General features: G+C 45.0%; 1 protein-coding gene across 1 annotated transcript in view; it reads right to left on the minus strand.

The window, feature by feature from the left end:
* KDR (kinase insert domain receptor) overlaps nt 1-12,395 on the minus strand; it is a 32,452-nt gene extending 20,057 nt beyond the window's left edge. Inside the window, exons 1-13 of the mRNA XM_050896136.1 lie at nt 12,344-12,395; nt 10,969-11,059; nt 10,259-10,455; nt 8,971-9,095; nt 8,477-8,645; nt 7,101-7,240; nt 6,737-6,905; nt 5,224-5,335; nt 4,963-5,130; nt 3,885-4,040; nt 2,667-2,787; nt 1,945-2,053; nt 857-1,201 (exon numbers count right to left, since the gene is read on the minus strand). Coding sequence (XP_050752093.1) covers nt 857-1,201; nt 1,945-2,053; nt 2,667-2,787; nt 3,885-4,040; nt 4,963-5,130; nt 5,224-5,335; nt 6,737-6,905; nt 7,101-7,240; nt 8,477-8,645; nt 8,971-9,095; nt 10,259-10,455; nt 10,969-11,059; nt 12,344-12,395 — 1,954 coding nt within the window. The remainder of the gene's footprint in view (nt 1-856; nt 1,202-1,944; nt 2,054-2,666; nt 2,788-3,884; nt 4,041-4,962; nt 5,131-5,223; nt 5,336-6,736; nt 6,906-7,100; nt 7,241-8,476; nt 8,646-8,970; nt 9,096-10,258; nt 10,456-10,968; nt 11,060-12,343) is intronic.
* Between the last annotated feature and the right edge of the window lie 3,211 nt (nt 12,396-15,606).

The raw sequence follows: 15,606 nt of genomic DNA on the forward strand, positions 1-15,606 counted from the left end.
AAATCCTTTTATAACACCAAGAGCCACAGCATTCATGTTAAGATCACAGTTAAACTTCCACATGACATGAAAAAATGATAATAGCCAAGAAAATTTTAACAGTATTGATGTAACCTGCTTTAGATGGTTTAATTTGTAACTGCTCAGGCTGCTGAGGGAAGAAGGAATAGGTGAGAAATTGCTTCCCTCACATTTCTATTTCCAGGGTCATTACAAGAAGTCTGATACTGCTGGTCCATCAAACATGCATTCAGGAGAGCCCATGAACATGTGTGGGTATTTTCCTGAATCTGGCTAATCAGCCTAGACATCTAGGTCCCAAAGCAAAGTCATCACTGTTTGTGTGAAAAGATGATTAATTATCAGCTTGCGTTGCTTGCGCCTGAATACCAGCATCACTTCATGACAGTTTTAAATTATAGACACTACTACAAACTCAAGAGTCAGTGACACAAAGCAGTAGCATTAATGCTATGAATACACACATGCATATACAGCTAGAGGGAAAAACATGTTTTGAAAAGTAAAATTGAGAAGTCATTGAGCTAAACACATGCTAAACACATGCCATTATTTGTGCAAAAGCCAAATTCATCTCCTTGCACAGCACACTGGCTCAGTCAGTGTTTCCTCACTGGTACAGATGAAATAGTAAGTCCCGGCTCTCTGGACAAGCCCCAGACCTTCATGTTACAACAAATGGTCAGATTTAGACTAGGTCAAATAGGTCAAATTTAACAAACTGAGTGCACCATTAACCCAACACATACAAGGCCTGAAGATACCAAAAATTGACACTACTGCAGTTATTTTCATACACAACCACCCATTTTGGTTCACAGTAAGAGATCTGTACCTTGAACAGTGAGGTGCTTCACCAGGCAGTGCTGTGTTTTAGCCTTTTTGTCCTGAGCAATGCAAACATAGTCCCCTCCATCCTGGAGGGAGATGTTACGGAGGATGAGCTCTAAGGTGACATTTTCACCATTGGTATTTGAAACCGTTGCATTCAACTTCTGGAGAGCATTGAGGTTCTTGCAAACGGGCATGGGCAGCCCTCCAAAGGGAGTCTGCGAAGTGTGAGCACTGAGTTTGTACCACGATAGCTTCTCAAAGGTGAATTTGTCTGCCGTGCATTGCAAGGACATGTTATCCTTCTCTGTGAGTTGATTCCGAGGCTGGAGATTAATTTCAAGACCCCCTGCAAGTTAAAAGAATGAAAGAAATTCCTATTAGGTTGCACATTTTGTTGCCAATATTAACTTGAAAAAGTCATTTTACAAATATAGCCTTATCCTCATCTTATCCACTTGTAAATAAGGAAACAAAACACTGAAAATATCAATCAATCATCTAAAGAGTACAATCTCATTAAAAGCAATACATTTTAAATGGATCAAAGGAAGGCCTGTGTAATGAATACAGGTCCTCCTCCTGTAGAAACTTACAGTAACCTAAGATGATTCTTAGCATTATCTTATAGTTCATTTTTAGATTTGGATTAAAATAATATTTCAGCATGCTAATATGGGGACTGATTTTCAAGAAGACAGAAGCTCTTTGCCACTGGTTTCGAAAATGTTAAGTCTTAGCTTTTACAGAACATCTTTACTCATTCTGTGACACTACCATAATTTCTCTGTAGCTCTTTCAAGTGACTGCAAAAGCCCAATAGCAATCACTTTTGGGACAACCGTGCCCATTTTGTATCATTTTCATGGGACTGCCACCCCACTGATGCCAGCAGAACTAATGACTTGGCTGAAGTTAGGTGGTGACTTTAAAGGCTGCCTTAGGAAAACCTTAGGTAAACCTAAAATCCTAAAGGATTAAAGGATTTTGTAAAGGACAGGCATCACACAATGGCATTGAAGTGCCTATCATTAGCGAAACAGACAAAATAACATTAATTTAACACGGCTGTCCTCAACAGGGTATACTTACTGGTCACATGAAAGGAGATAACTCTCTCACTTGACCCAGCTCTGTTCGTAGCCATACATCTATACAAAGCGGATACATTCGCTGCTTGAATCACAAGGGTGCTCACAGTCTACAAAAGAACAAACGAGCAACTTCATACCACGTCAGTGCTAAAGTACGTACTTGAGCCTGACCACCCCAACAGCTCAGCAAAGTGCTCTGCAGGTATCTGCACAACCAAAAATCCCTCCAAAGCACAAATCCATGGCGTGGTGGGAGCACAGTGCCCTCCTGACGTTTACATTTTTGTCCTTAAGTGTGTAACAATCAGGCAAAAGAAAACCAGAAAAAGCAGCCTGCCAGAAGGCAGACTTTGGTATATGTGTTAATAAATGCTGCACTCACAACTTCTTCTGCTCTTCAGTCTCTCCAACTTCTCCCTATTACAGTTAATGGGCAAGATTAACCCACCTAACTTCAGACTGCTAAAAGGTAAGCACTGAAATCTAAGTAAGTTATGATGTTCCTCAATGGATACTCACTTTGGGTCAGTGTCTAAAGGACTTGAAAGTGTGTATCTCTGCCTATGGGCTTCAGTAGGAGCTTGCACAACTAGCTGAGAGTAGATCCCCAAGTTTAACGATAGGTGAAAAGAGTCTCATCTCTAGTGATATATTTCCAGATATGTGGATGGCTGAACAGGGCTGATCATCCCCAACCAACAGAAAAGAAAATCTGCTCACCTTTGTTTTCCCAGCAATAGTGACGACTCGGTGCTTAATTTCAACCTGATTCCCACCCTTTCTCTCCGAGATCACTTTCCATTTCCTGCATGCATACGGATTGGCTCCTGAGCGAACTTTCCTGAGATATAAGTAGAGACATATGCATTAGATAAGATGAATATTAGTCCTTCAAGAGAGTGGTTTTGTGTTCTCTTTATAATATGCAGATACTTATCTATAAATCAGATGCATCACCGGCCACAGACTGCAACTGAGAGGGAAGAGTATGTTTCTGGAAACATTTCTATTAAATTGCACCCTATAACCTTCTGAGACCTTTGTGCTATGTAAAATAAGGAACCCCCAAGCCTAAAGGTGAACTTCCCAATTAATCTGCCTGTGTCAGCTCAATCAGGATGCTTGGAGGGAAGCAGCTATTCTGGGAACAAACCTCCATTCATAAATGGATGATTCAAGTTAATTTAGTTCAAAGGAAGACAGAGAGACATAGAAATCACTGAACTCCCTACAAGAATTTCTTGAGGACAGTAGCCATTGTGTAGGAAGCAACCAGGCACCAAAGGAAGAAACTAGTGGAAATAATTTTAAAAACAACAACAGGAAAGAAGAATGCTTTTTTTTTTTCCCTGGCTTTTTTTTTTTAAAGGAAATCTGGGCTTATGGCAGGCCCAGATAAGGGAAGCTGCGTGAATCTCAGTCAGGCACTCTCTCTATCATTCCCCAACATCAATCAGTGCACTTCCTCCGAGATACACTTTCACACAGATAAAGAGCACCATCACACTCAGCACTTGAGCATAAGAAAAAAAACACCACAAGGATCTGTAATTAGCATAAACAGCAAATTTCCTCTGTTTGGGATGGAGTTTTGGGCCTACAGCCCATGCGGAGATCTGAGGGGAGGGCACACAGATAGCTGCGTTTGAAACCCCGCGCAAGCCAAGATGCCCTTCAAGAAAGCATGACGGCAACACGCAGGCACTGCCGGCTCCTCGCTGCGGGTGGCCCTTGCCTCTGCCGACAGCGATGACCTTGGCAGAGCCTGCCTGCAACAATCTTCCTATTAAGTACAACAATCTTTTCTTCATTGGCCATTGGGTTTGCACTCCATAACAAGCCTGGACAAGGGATGCACCCAACAAAAACCCCAACCCAACCCAAACATCCCTCAAGAGCTACGTAAGCCGCAGAAGATGGCAAGGGCTTAGCACTCACTGGGGGCTGAAAGTGCACTCCTCCTCCAGCTGCCAGTGCCAGAGGACAGTGGCAGGCGGCGGGACGGCGTAGACGGTGCAGGTGAGCGCCTGTGTCGAGCCAAACTTGTAGGAGTCAACAGGGGCCAGCAGCGCATTCTCGCCAATCTGGGGGGGACTGGAGGAGAGAGCAGCAAGTTACATCTCCCGCTAATGGCTCCCCAATGGCACCGCGTACACACATTAGACCTGCAGCGACTAATTCATGCCGTGCCCCACATCCGAGTGCAATGCAGAGCACCTCCAAGGACATGTTGGGAAGACGTGAACCTGCCCAACACCTTGAGGATCAGGCCCTCAAGATGCAATGCTTAGGATCTCCTATAAAATCTCCCTTCATTACCCCCTGGTTTAAAACGCAGCCTGCGGACTCCCACCACCATGCCCAACCATTAAATACATATTATTCCCCAGTCCTGATCCCACTGCATGTAGCCTCACTGCCCTTTCCAAGACCTGCTGTCTTCAAAGCATGGGGGCTACGCTGTTTCCTGGGGAGCAGAGAGGAGGAGGAGGAGGAGGAGGAGAAGGACTAGGAGGAGGAGGAGGAGAAGGACTAGGAGGAGGAGGAGGAGGAGGAGGAGGAGGAGGAGGCGGAGGAGGAGGAGGAGGAGGAGGAGGAGGGTTGCACAGGGCAGGGCAGAAGAGGAGGGACAGCCTGCGTGGGGCAGGAAGGATGGGCGAGGTGGGACAGGGCTAGGATGGAGCAGGGTGGGGGAGGACTCCGGCAGCACAGCCAGCAAGGAGGGCAGGAAAAGAGCAGGATGCAGAGGCAAAGAAATAATATACAGAAAACAAAAAAAACCACACACAAAGTATCATCACAACAACAACACCAGGAGCCTGCAGCCTCTCGACCGGCACATCCTGGAGCCAAGAGAGACAGGCCACCTCTGCCCTCCCAGGGCTGAGGTTCAAGTGCTCTCCTCCCGGCCACCACCCTGACTTAGACCTTCATAACTCTGGGATGAATTTAATCCTAAGAATGGTAATACACCACATCCAGACAGGAAAGAAAGGTACCCCTTTTGGTACGCCACTTACCATTCACAAGCAGGGTAAATGTATGTCTCTTCTGCATCTTGTTAGTAGGGTTTGTAAGGACAACAGTGTAATTCCCAGCGTCCTTTTCAGTTGCCTCAGTGATGACTAATGTGTAGCCAAGTTTAACTGTATGATTTGCATTGATGGCTTTTCCATTTTTATACCTGAAGAAAATATAGAGTGCTTTGAATACTTCAGAGATTTACCTTGACTAAGAATAGCTCAGTTTTTCAAACATGTTATGTCCCGATTCTTACCATTTTGCCTCTGGTGGAGGATATCCTTTAAACTTGACAGGAATTTTGACTGTATCACCTAGCCTTGTCTCAACCACATTCTCCATTCTCTCCAGATGAATAAAAGGACTTTCTGCAAAAAAAATTAAACTAAATGTTCTTTCCACATGAACAAAATTGTTAGTGCTCTCAATTTGGGTTAGCGCTTAACAGCAGATGACAAATAGGGGCCAGTGACAGGACACCACTGGTAAAGCACAGTTGGGTCCAAACTGGGCTCTGGAGACATGGACCCACCATGAAAACCCAGTCCTTTCCCTCACACAGAGGAACAGACCAGTTCCCCCACCAAGGAGCTCTGGAAAGCAGAGACAAGACTTAGCTCTCAGGACGGTGTGCCAACTGTCAGACCTAGTGTCAGACCTGTATATATATATACACACACACATATCATAAAACTGGCTCGATCTGCTCATTCCAGGAAACAATAGTATTCAAAACTACGATCTGATAAAGTTAGACACTTTCAGCCTCTTCTCAAGTCTGTATATGAACCACTGCAGTCACAGAATACTTCAAAATGATTTACATTACTTGTTATAAGTTATAAACTTGCATTAAGACTAAGACAGCGATTAGCCTTTTGACTAAGATTTAGGATGGTATGGACTTAGTATCTGGTACACTCACTATAGCACATGATCTTGTTTTGGCTCCTGAAGAGAAATAGAAAGAACCCAGGAGGAAATTGATTATATCTTGAATCACTGTGCCACATAGTAAGTTTGAATGTTAAAAAAAAAAAAAAAAAGCCATTAATACTCTGGCCCCTGAAACCAGACCTCAGGAAACCCAGTCTCCTTCAAAATATAAACCCCTTTGTCTGACTCAGTGATTAAAAATGGGCCATTCTCATGCTGGCAATTTTTTTCTAGAAGTAAGCCAGTGGAGCCGCTGGGGCTATGCCCAAGAGAGGATTGAGAAAAGGCTGTAGGATGTGGTCTTGTACTTATCTATGCACTTAGCCAAAGTTGTTTCCTTTGGATCATTCCTGTACAACCAAACCTCCATTTGATTCATCTATTCATAATGTAAAAGCTGAAAGTTTTATTTTCCTAGCTTCATTCATGCCAACCCAGACTCTTGTCCCGCAGAGCCACCAGAATCTAGCCTAAGAAGATCACCTGGAGTGAGAACAGGCAACCCTTATACAAAGTCATCTACACAAATTCAGCTTTACAGGACCTCAAGGAGGTCAACACAGAAGAGGACCAGAGGCTTACCTCAGTTTTATTTTACTGCCCATTTTCCTATGGAATTCTACAGCTTTCAGTAACATACAGCATCCTTTAAGATCTTACCATTAGCTAAGCTTGTGGTATAAAAATAATCCTATAGTGGGTGGAAGAGAAATACTGTAGCTGCAGTTTGGTTCATTTCTGTCATTTGATTCATCACCGAGATGTCTTCTGCATCCCAGTAATCAATCCCAAATCTAAAGCAACCAACAAAACTGAAGTGGAAGATGCCATACCATGGATAATGAAGTAACTGCTGTTTTTCATGTTCATACGACCACTGGATGCTGCGCAAGTATATCGACCTTTGTCACTTAAGGACACACTGTCGATGGTAAGAGTGCTTACAAACTTCTTTACTTCTCCTGCAGTGGTTTTTAAATCCCTTATGGTGGCACGTTTTTCCTGTAATAGATAAAAGACAGAGGTGTTTGGGAATTTTATTGTTATTCCTCCTGTCACCCTTTGCACACCTGTATATACTAGCAATTTCTTTGTGTATTATCATCTGCTCTGTCAATATTGTAAAGGGGGGAGTGACATTATACCTAAATCAAATTTCGTTGTGATGTTGGCACCTTTAAGTTATTACAGATTTACCTTGATGGAAGGGTAGTCCCATTTAAAATCAATTCCTACATTCAGCTCCGTCCTTACGGTGCAATTGAGAACAAGTTTTTCTCCCACTGCCAGCTCTACTTGGTAGTGCGGGTTCATTGTCAGGTCATAAATTCGGTATCCTAGAGGAAGAAAAAGGCACACACAAAACATAGGGGTAAGAAGAGGTTTCTTTACAGCACTCAGCACCAAATTTCCCAGGCGAATTCACCGAAACTCCCACCAAAACCCCAGCTACAAAGAGGCCCCTCGATGCCCCAGTGCAGCATGATGACGGGCGTACAAAGGAGCCTGGAGGAAAGGGATATGCCTGCCCTGAGCATTTCCCATCCGAGAGCTGCGTCAGACAGCGGCGCAGCAGGATGTATGCACTTGATCAAAGCCCCCCCGGCAGTGGGAGCAGGCAGGAGACGGTGACCCACACAGTTCCTCTGCCTTAGACACCTTCTTACCCTTGTGAGACCTGAAATTAAAGGAGATATATCCCCCTCCCCAGCAGTAAGCAGGAACTTTATTAAGAATAACAGTCTGGCACTTGCAAAATTATCCGAAGTTTACTTTGTGCAATAAAATATTTAAAATATTCCAAAACAGAATATTGTGAATGCAGAAATTCTGCAGAAATTCTGAATTTGCTCCAAATCAGAGTGAGGACTCATGAATTTGGTGGAGAAGCAAGAGCTTGCTGCACAGAGTAAAGGGTGGAGGGCTGTTATGCCTTCCTGCCAAGCAAGGCAAGACTGCCTTGGTGCCATCTGGCCACTTGAAGTGGCCGCTGTGTCCTCACCCAAAAGAGAAATATCTGCAGTTTCAACTCAGGCTTGAGCCTCCACAGAATCATCATGTTATTTCTGGGTTTTGGTGAACAACTGACAAAATATACAAGGAGAGCATAAACGCCTGTGAGAATCAGGACATAGGTCTGAAGGACACAAGACAACCTAGCTCCTAGTGCGACCTTCAATCCCCCATTCCCTTGGTACCCCCTCAGAGCAATTCCTTTCCGTCTGCTGCTGCTGATGCCTGCCTCTAGTTCCCTTCAACTATGACTTGGATCCTGGATAAGTGAATAAAGTACAGAATAGAGTGATTTTAAGAAAAAGGCTTGCATTGTCAGGGGAAAAAAAAAAATCCCTGGCATCTATGTAAAACACTAAAAATAGAAGCATTTATCCCAATGATGAACCAGAAAGAACACAATACATTGCATTTAAAAGTAATATAAATCACAACATCCATTTTGCATTAGCTGCATTGTCAGTATTGAATAACCTAGAGTCCAACCAAATGTAATTGGTTCAGTATGTTGTAGCGAGAAAAGTAACATTGGCTATAGAGAAAAAAAAACTTTGGCTTACCTACAACTGCGACTATGTATATCACAGACTGATAGCTTTCATCATCTATTTTAGCTTCACAGAAGACCATGCCCGCATAGTTGATTAAATGACTGGGTATAGTGAAGCCTTTTTTATTATTCCACGAAATTGATTTACCATCAGGAACAAATATCTTTTCTGGATATTTCTGTTTGAAATATTGATAAAATACATAGTCAGATTTCAAAAATCAAACAACCCTGAATTTTCAAGTCCAACATTTTCCATAACCGCAGGGTCCCAGTATTAACATCATAGCTCAGGCAATCTCCCTTTCATAGGCAATCACTTTGCACTTTGAGAGCGCAGGATCATGGACGAGTACAGTTACAGTACTCACCTTGTAATCACAGGCTGTAAAATTCCCAAGGACGGAAAGAAGTTTTTAAGAAATGTATTTATACTTCAAGCAATGTATTTATGCCACAGCGATTTCAACTAACTCTTAAAATAATAACAGGGTTTTTCCTTACCGCATGTAGAGATACATTGAGATTTGATACGGTTCCAAGGCACGGCACTACCACAGTTTTATTCTTAGTGATGTATACAATCCCAAGCTGATCACTAACTGAAGTCACAAATGGAGATCTGTAATCTAGAAGAATATTCAATTGGTAAATGGATATTATTTGTCACGTGATTATGGAGGAAACTTGCCAATTTTGTTCTTTCCCTGTCTATTTCTTCTCAAATCAGTTTTATTCTTTTCTATGTGGTAAAACACTTAAACACTGAGACTAAATAGGGGGTACATATTTTGACAGACCCCCCCCCCAGCTTTACAATATCATTCTCAAAACAGTTACCAGCAGCAGTGCACCCTTTGGAGAATAGCTTCCTGCCACCGCAGTCTTTGTGCCGACAAAAGTCTGATCTACCCTAGTGTGACTTTCCTTGCGTAAGTATTACAGGAAATATCAGTTAAAAGTAGTGACATGTTACATTGGCTCCCCCAATGGCAGCATCCTTTTCAAAGTCAGACCAAAAAAAAAAGTAAGTTCAATCTTATAAAACAAGATAACCCACATACATAATAACATCTCCTTTTTCAAAATGGTAACTGTAAGTTAACAATAAAAAGGAAACAGGGCGCACGCATAAGAAAACCAGTATGAAGCCATCAGTGCAAAAGGGCAGATGCCTCAATGAATGCACTTACTTAAGCTGAGCGTATAACTGGAGGCTTTGCAGTGTCTGTGATGCTCAGCTGCATTGCTACCAACACAACTGACAGCCTGAGTTTGAAAGCTTAGGTCTTACAGCCTAAATAGATTTTACCATCACAGTCAGCAAATGTATGGAAGTTTATGTTTTGGGGTTGGGGGTTCTTTGAATGGTATCAGATAGTACAAATCGTAAAAGGGATCGGATCTGTCATTTTTAATAAATACGCAATCTCTGTAATCCTCTCTCATATGAAACTCCGGCTGAGGTCAGTAATAGCTCTGCATTCATGACCACAGGCTCAGAGCGCAGTGGAGATACGTATGCTAAGTTCTGGGTGGAGGAGAATAGCAGACCAAGTACTGCATACGGCAGGTCAGTTCAAAATTACAGGTACAAAGGCTTTTCTATTGATGGCAACTAGCATACTGGCATGTAATTACTCAACATGAAAACAAGAAAAATAACAGTTTCACAGGATCAAAAATTCGAGGATTAATACATTTTAATGCAAAAGTGTTTTGAGATACTTGATATCCCTTTTTTCTCTTGAGGCTAGGGGAAAAGCCACCTAAGAACTGTGTAAGCACTTACCTTGAACGTAGACATAAATGGTTGTAGCTGCCTGGTTGTCCCTGTAAAGGCATCTGTAGTCCCCTGTGTCATTGCCGATGACTTTGAGGAGAGTAAGTGTCTTGCAGTAGGGGCCATCGCTGCAGTCTGTCACAGAGATACGCTTCTCAGCACTGCTCTGGTTGCTTGGCCAGGACCACTCCAGTGGTCTCTGACCGCTGGGAAAGCAAACATTAGAGGAGCATGAGCATGTGATGAGCACCAGTACTAACGCCAAGGTGGCGAACCCCAGTCCCGCTAGTCTCTACGGCTATGGAGAGGAACGGGCTTCATCCCGTCACATGGAGCATCAAGCCACGTAGGATAAATTCACGTAAATCGACCTATTGTTAATACCTATAAGGAAGCTACTTGAGATTTACATTCTGCTGAATCTAAGTGACACAGCACCCAAAAGGGAGCATCAAGAGCACAGCTCACCAGTGGGCTCCACACGGACCCGGCTGACGCTTCCTCCTCCCGGCCGCCCTGCGCTCCCCAGCTCTCCCTTGCTGCAACCCTCTAAGATCATTTCTAAAGTCTGTCAGGGAAAAGAGAGGCAGGGGGCACAAAGGGAGTGGGGAGAAACAGGAGCGATGACAGGAGAGAGACCGAATCACCTGCGATTATGTACAAAAACTCACTACATAAATTACCGCCATCAAAATCATGCTGGACAGATTTGCCCTTACCTGCAAGTAATATTTAGCGTGTCATTTGCAGTTATTGTGAGGACATCTTTTTGGATGCTAAGGGCTGGCTGATCCAGAGAAATAAATAAACCTGCGAAAACATATATAAAAACCCTCAAATCAACCCAATAAAGAAAGTAAATGCTACTCAATCAGAAAAGCATTACATACAGGAATATGCAGCATGTTTTAAGCGGACACTTTCGCATCACCTACTTAGCAGTGAAGGGTAAATAATGACTTTTCACACATCCCAGAAAGTTCAAAAACTCTGTCATAACAGGAAGCAAAGGCAGATGGTCAGGAGCTAGCTGCAGAGCACTACAATTCAGCCAGCCAGGGTGGAGTTCCTGTTTTCTTGCGTTGCCAACTTCAAGGTCTAACAAGAGGATGTGGGACATTGAAACGAAGTGAACCTTCATCTGATGATCTCACTCCCTGGGGAAAGGGATTACCAATTTTTCTTATAATAAATTGAATATACTTATGTTCTTCGAGACTGCTGATCAATGAATTATGTGAAGAAACTATTTTACAGTTTGTCACAAATTCAAGATCCTATGAATTTATTTTATCCCATGATTTTCTAAGGTTACCTCTTTCCTCCTAACTAGTTAGGAAAAAATCTATTACTACCAGACTTTATTCACACAAGGGCTTGCATTGCGCCCACCCCGAGCCACCCGCGCTTGTGAGGGCTGAGATCTGGGTGCCAGTGCTTGCTCTGAGGCAACAGCCCAGCTTGCACAACATTTGCGAGTACCACAGGGAGAGAATTTCAGTCCACCCTGGGTGCTCCCATCACCGTCAGGAATCCCGCCTCACCGGGGCGAGCCAGCAGCCCCAACCGGGACAGCTCGGCCAGCTATAACGGGCAACAAGAAAGCGCGGCCAGACCGGGACCTTCCCTATTTCCCTAGTATTTCCCTGCGCTTTAATCACTGGCATCCCGAGCATGTTCTTCGCTGATGACGGGTTTCCCGCATTTGGCTCCAGGGACATTTTGCTCTCGGAAACGACGGCTGATGCTGGAGCCAAGCGAGCAGGACACTATGCCATGGCAGGCAGCCCTCTCCGACAGGCCAGCACCGGCCGGCCAGACAGGAGAGAGCAGGAGGACGGGAGAGAAGAGGAGAGGAGAGGACAGGAGAGGACAGCAAGCCCGCAGCGCTGGGCGTCCCGTCCCACCCCGGGGCTCGCACCGCCTCACCCGCTCTACCAGCCCTGACAACCCCAAGGGAAACCCGCACCCGTGCCTTTCCCGGCACCGGATCATCCCCGCGCCCCCTCTTCTCGGAGCCCCGTGAGGCTGTCGGACCCCGGTGGCTCCCCGACAGGCCGGACCCGGGGCACCCGGGGCTCCCCGACGGCTTACCGGGAGCCAGGCACAGCAGGACCGCCAGCAGCCGCGCCGCACCGAGCTCCATTCCGCGGCCGCCGGGCGCTGCGGGGCGCGAAGCGAACCCTCTGCCCGACGGCGCCGTCGGGCCGGCAGCCGAGCCGAGCCGAGCCGAGCCGAGCCGAGCCGAGCCGAGCCGCGCCGAGCCGCGCCGCACCGCACGGCAGAGATGCGGGACCCCGGCGAGCAGCACCGCCCCTCTTGTGCCCGGGGGCGGGGCTTGTCGCCGCGACCCCGCCCCCGCCCGCCGTGGCCCCGCCCCTTCGGTCCCGCCCCAGGGCCCCGCAGCGGAGCCCGCCGGGGATGCTCTGATTTGGAGGGGGACCCCGGGAGCTCTCCTCCCTGCTGGGCAGCAGGAGGGCCTCAGGCAGAGCGGCCGTCAGCACTGAAATTCAGCGTCGCCTGGCGCTTCATCGTGCATGTTTGGGGTTCCTTAAGATCCCCTCAACAGAAATGACCCCGAAGACCAACCCTATGGGGCACATGCAGTGAGATGCAGCCGTCTTCCTGCTGGCAGTGACTTCATCCAACCAGGTTTGAAGTGTCTGGCACTATCAGTGCTGAGTTCACAACGTGGGAGTCCCTGAATCACGTAGCGTGTACTGACCAGCCTAACTGGCCACATCACGTCTAATGGGATCCAACAGCTGCCTGGGAGAGCCACCCTTCCCACCCCGCAACAGCCCCATCCCGCTCTCTGCGGGATGCTACCCGGTGGCAGTAACCGTTCCCCTCTCACACCAAAGGTTTGGTTTTTTCTAAAAATGAACCCCCCAACTGGAACTATACCTTTTAATCAAAATTATTAACCAGTGACTGTTGAAAGAGAAGTTCGTGAGGTAATCCTTTGGGAAAAATAAACACATGGTTATTAATGCTTTATCCATACACATAACCATAAAGCCTCTGGGGGAAATAAATATATCTGCGTAGACAGATACACAGATAAATAGGTAGATAATCAAGTAGATAGATAGAAACACACAGCTATGTACATAACTATGCATGCATATACATATATGTACTTCTACATGCTACATTTTTCTCTTTCCCTGTAAATCTGCATGTGAGCTTGTCCACAAATGACTAAGTTAATGAAGCAGTGATTTTATTTTGCATGCTATGCAATTCCAGCTGTTTTACTGTACTGAGGGATGAGTGTAATTTCCTTTGAAATTACACCCCTGTTGCTCACAGAAAGATACAAGGAGTGGGAGAAGCCAAATTTCTATAGTGATTTTTCCCAGAGATCCAATAAAATCCATGAAAAGTCAAAGAAGACTCATGTGGTTCAAGAGGCAGCAAGTCAGCACTGTGCAAATAAAATGTGTTCTTGCTATTCTTATGACCTCTTAAACCAGAAAATTGGTAGCCCTCGTGAATATCCACACCTCCATCACACTGCAGGTCAGGTCATTGGTATTTCTAAGTGATTTTGGGAACTCTGGCATTGATTACTAAGCAACTGACACTTGCTGAGACTAGGCTGCACACAGGGTTTACATGGTAGTGATAAATACCCAGTGAGAACCAAGGGTACCTACTGCTAAAGAGCCAGTTTTGTTAACTTTATTTGTGGTGATGCTGGTTTTGTTGGGTTTGACTGCACAGAGAAAAAATTTGATAGGGGATGGAGGACCTGCAAGAGCTGTTTGCCTCCAAAGCAGTTTAGCTAGTCAACAAAGCAAATGAAATTATAGGCATAAGTTGAAAAATATTCACATGAAATTATTACAGGATCCATAGAACACAGTAAAATCACTGGTAGCTCACTTCAGTCCTTTCTGCCTTCCTACATGAGCTTCCAAAAATACAATCTGTAGAAAATATGCCACTATATTGATTTTAACAAGTGACTTTTCTGAAATTTAGTCAGATCATGTGCAACTAGAGCTTACTGCAATACCGCTTAGGCTCTGTTTTCATGCACAGTCATTGCTATTAAGTGAGCAGTTTGGAGGGGGGTAGTTGGTTTCATTGTTGAAAATTATTTTGGTGTCTGAGCTTTATGGGAACAAATACCCACTGTTTGCCCTAAGCATATCTAAGCAAAGATAGATGAATGCTAGCCCTCCCCAGGCCCTTTGGCGTTTGCCATGTCCCCTGCCTTCTTCTCCCCTGCAGCGTCCTGAGGAAGGGAAGGGAAGGAAAGGAGGGGGGCTGACCCCTCAAACATACAAACCTCCTGGCTGGTCAGCGCACACATCGAACTGAGCAGCCGGCAGCGAGGAGCTTGCACGTTGTGAATGTTGGGCATGCACAGGGAAGTGCACATTTCAAAAGCACAAAGTGTTTTTATCTCCCTGAGTGATCCCAGTGAGATCTCAGTCGTTACACTGTGCCTCCTAAACGGGACCCAATCCTTCAGCGCTTTGCCTGGCTGTCAGTGTAATCTTGTTAACAAGAATAATGCTGCAGGAACTGCTGCTTCACTGTATGAATTGCCATCCCTATAGTACCAGGGACATTGGTGATACCAATGAGAATACTAGAAGATAACTTCTTTACACTCCAGATACTTGAATGGGGCCCCGACCCTGTAAACATTTAAGCACAAGAATAACTTGACTCTGGAGAGTCATTCTACAGATGCAGGGCTTTTCATCTGAATCAAATTACTTATAACCATGGTGTTGGTGGGACTAATCCTCTAGTAAGATCAAGTAAAAACTGTAGCCAAGAATCATTGGAAATGGTAGGTGTCTGGGGAAAGTGAGAGCTAGAAAAGATGTGAGGTGACTTTACTGACACAGGATATATGGTATCATATGTGCTTTGCTACACTGATTTTTCTGTCTTGAGCTTTGATGGGGCTTTCTCAAGTGGATTGTCACTGGAAGATGTCACGGGGCACCTCTGAGAGAAAAATCAACCTAAGCACAGAAGAAAGACAGTCACCTAAAGTCCAGGTGAAAGATTCATCTAAATACACTGCTACTGTGATAGCTATGGGACAACAGATGTCTGGTTACAAAACCAAAACCCCAGTGATTCAAGTGATGGCAGCTTTCTTATCCAGCCTTTTAGGCTGTAATCTCTGCATAGCCTTTGTGTCATCCTTTAGACTTGTAGAGTATCTAGCATAGCCCAGCTTGCACCAGAGATTATCAGTGCTGAACCATGGGGAGTTAGTGAGAGAAGCCAAATATATTCATGTTGAGTGAGTACGGCGTGGGATTTCCTCCCTCCCCAAAGACAGTTTCAATCTGGGAAACTTCCTGGGATCCCAAAAATAACAT

Source organism: Gymnogyps californianus, chromosome 4, assembly GCF_018139145.2.
Source record: "Gymnogyps californianus isolate 813 chromosome 4, ASM1813914v2, whole genome shotgun sequence".
NCBI classification, from domain to species: Eukaryota; Metazoa; Chordata; class Aves; order Accipitriformes; family Cathartidae; genus Gymnogyps; species Gymnogyps californianus.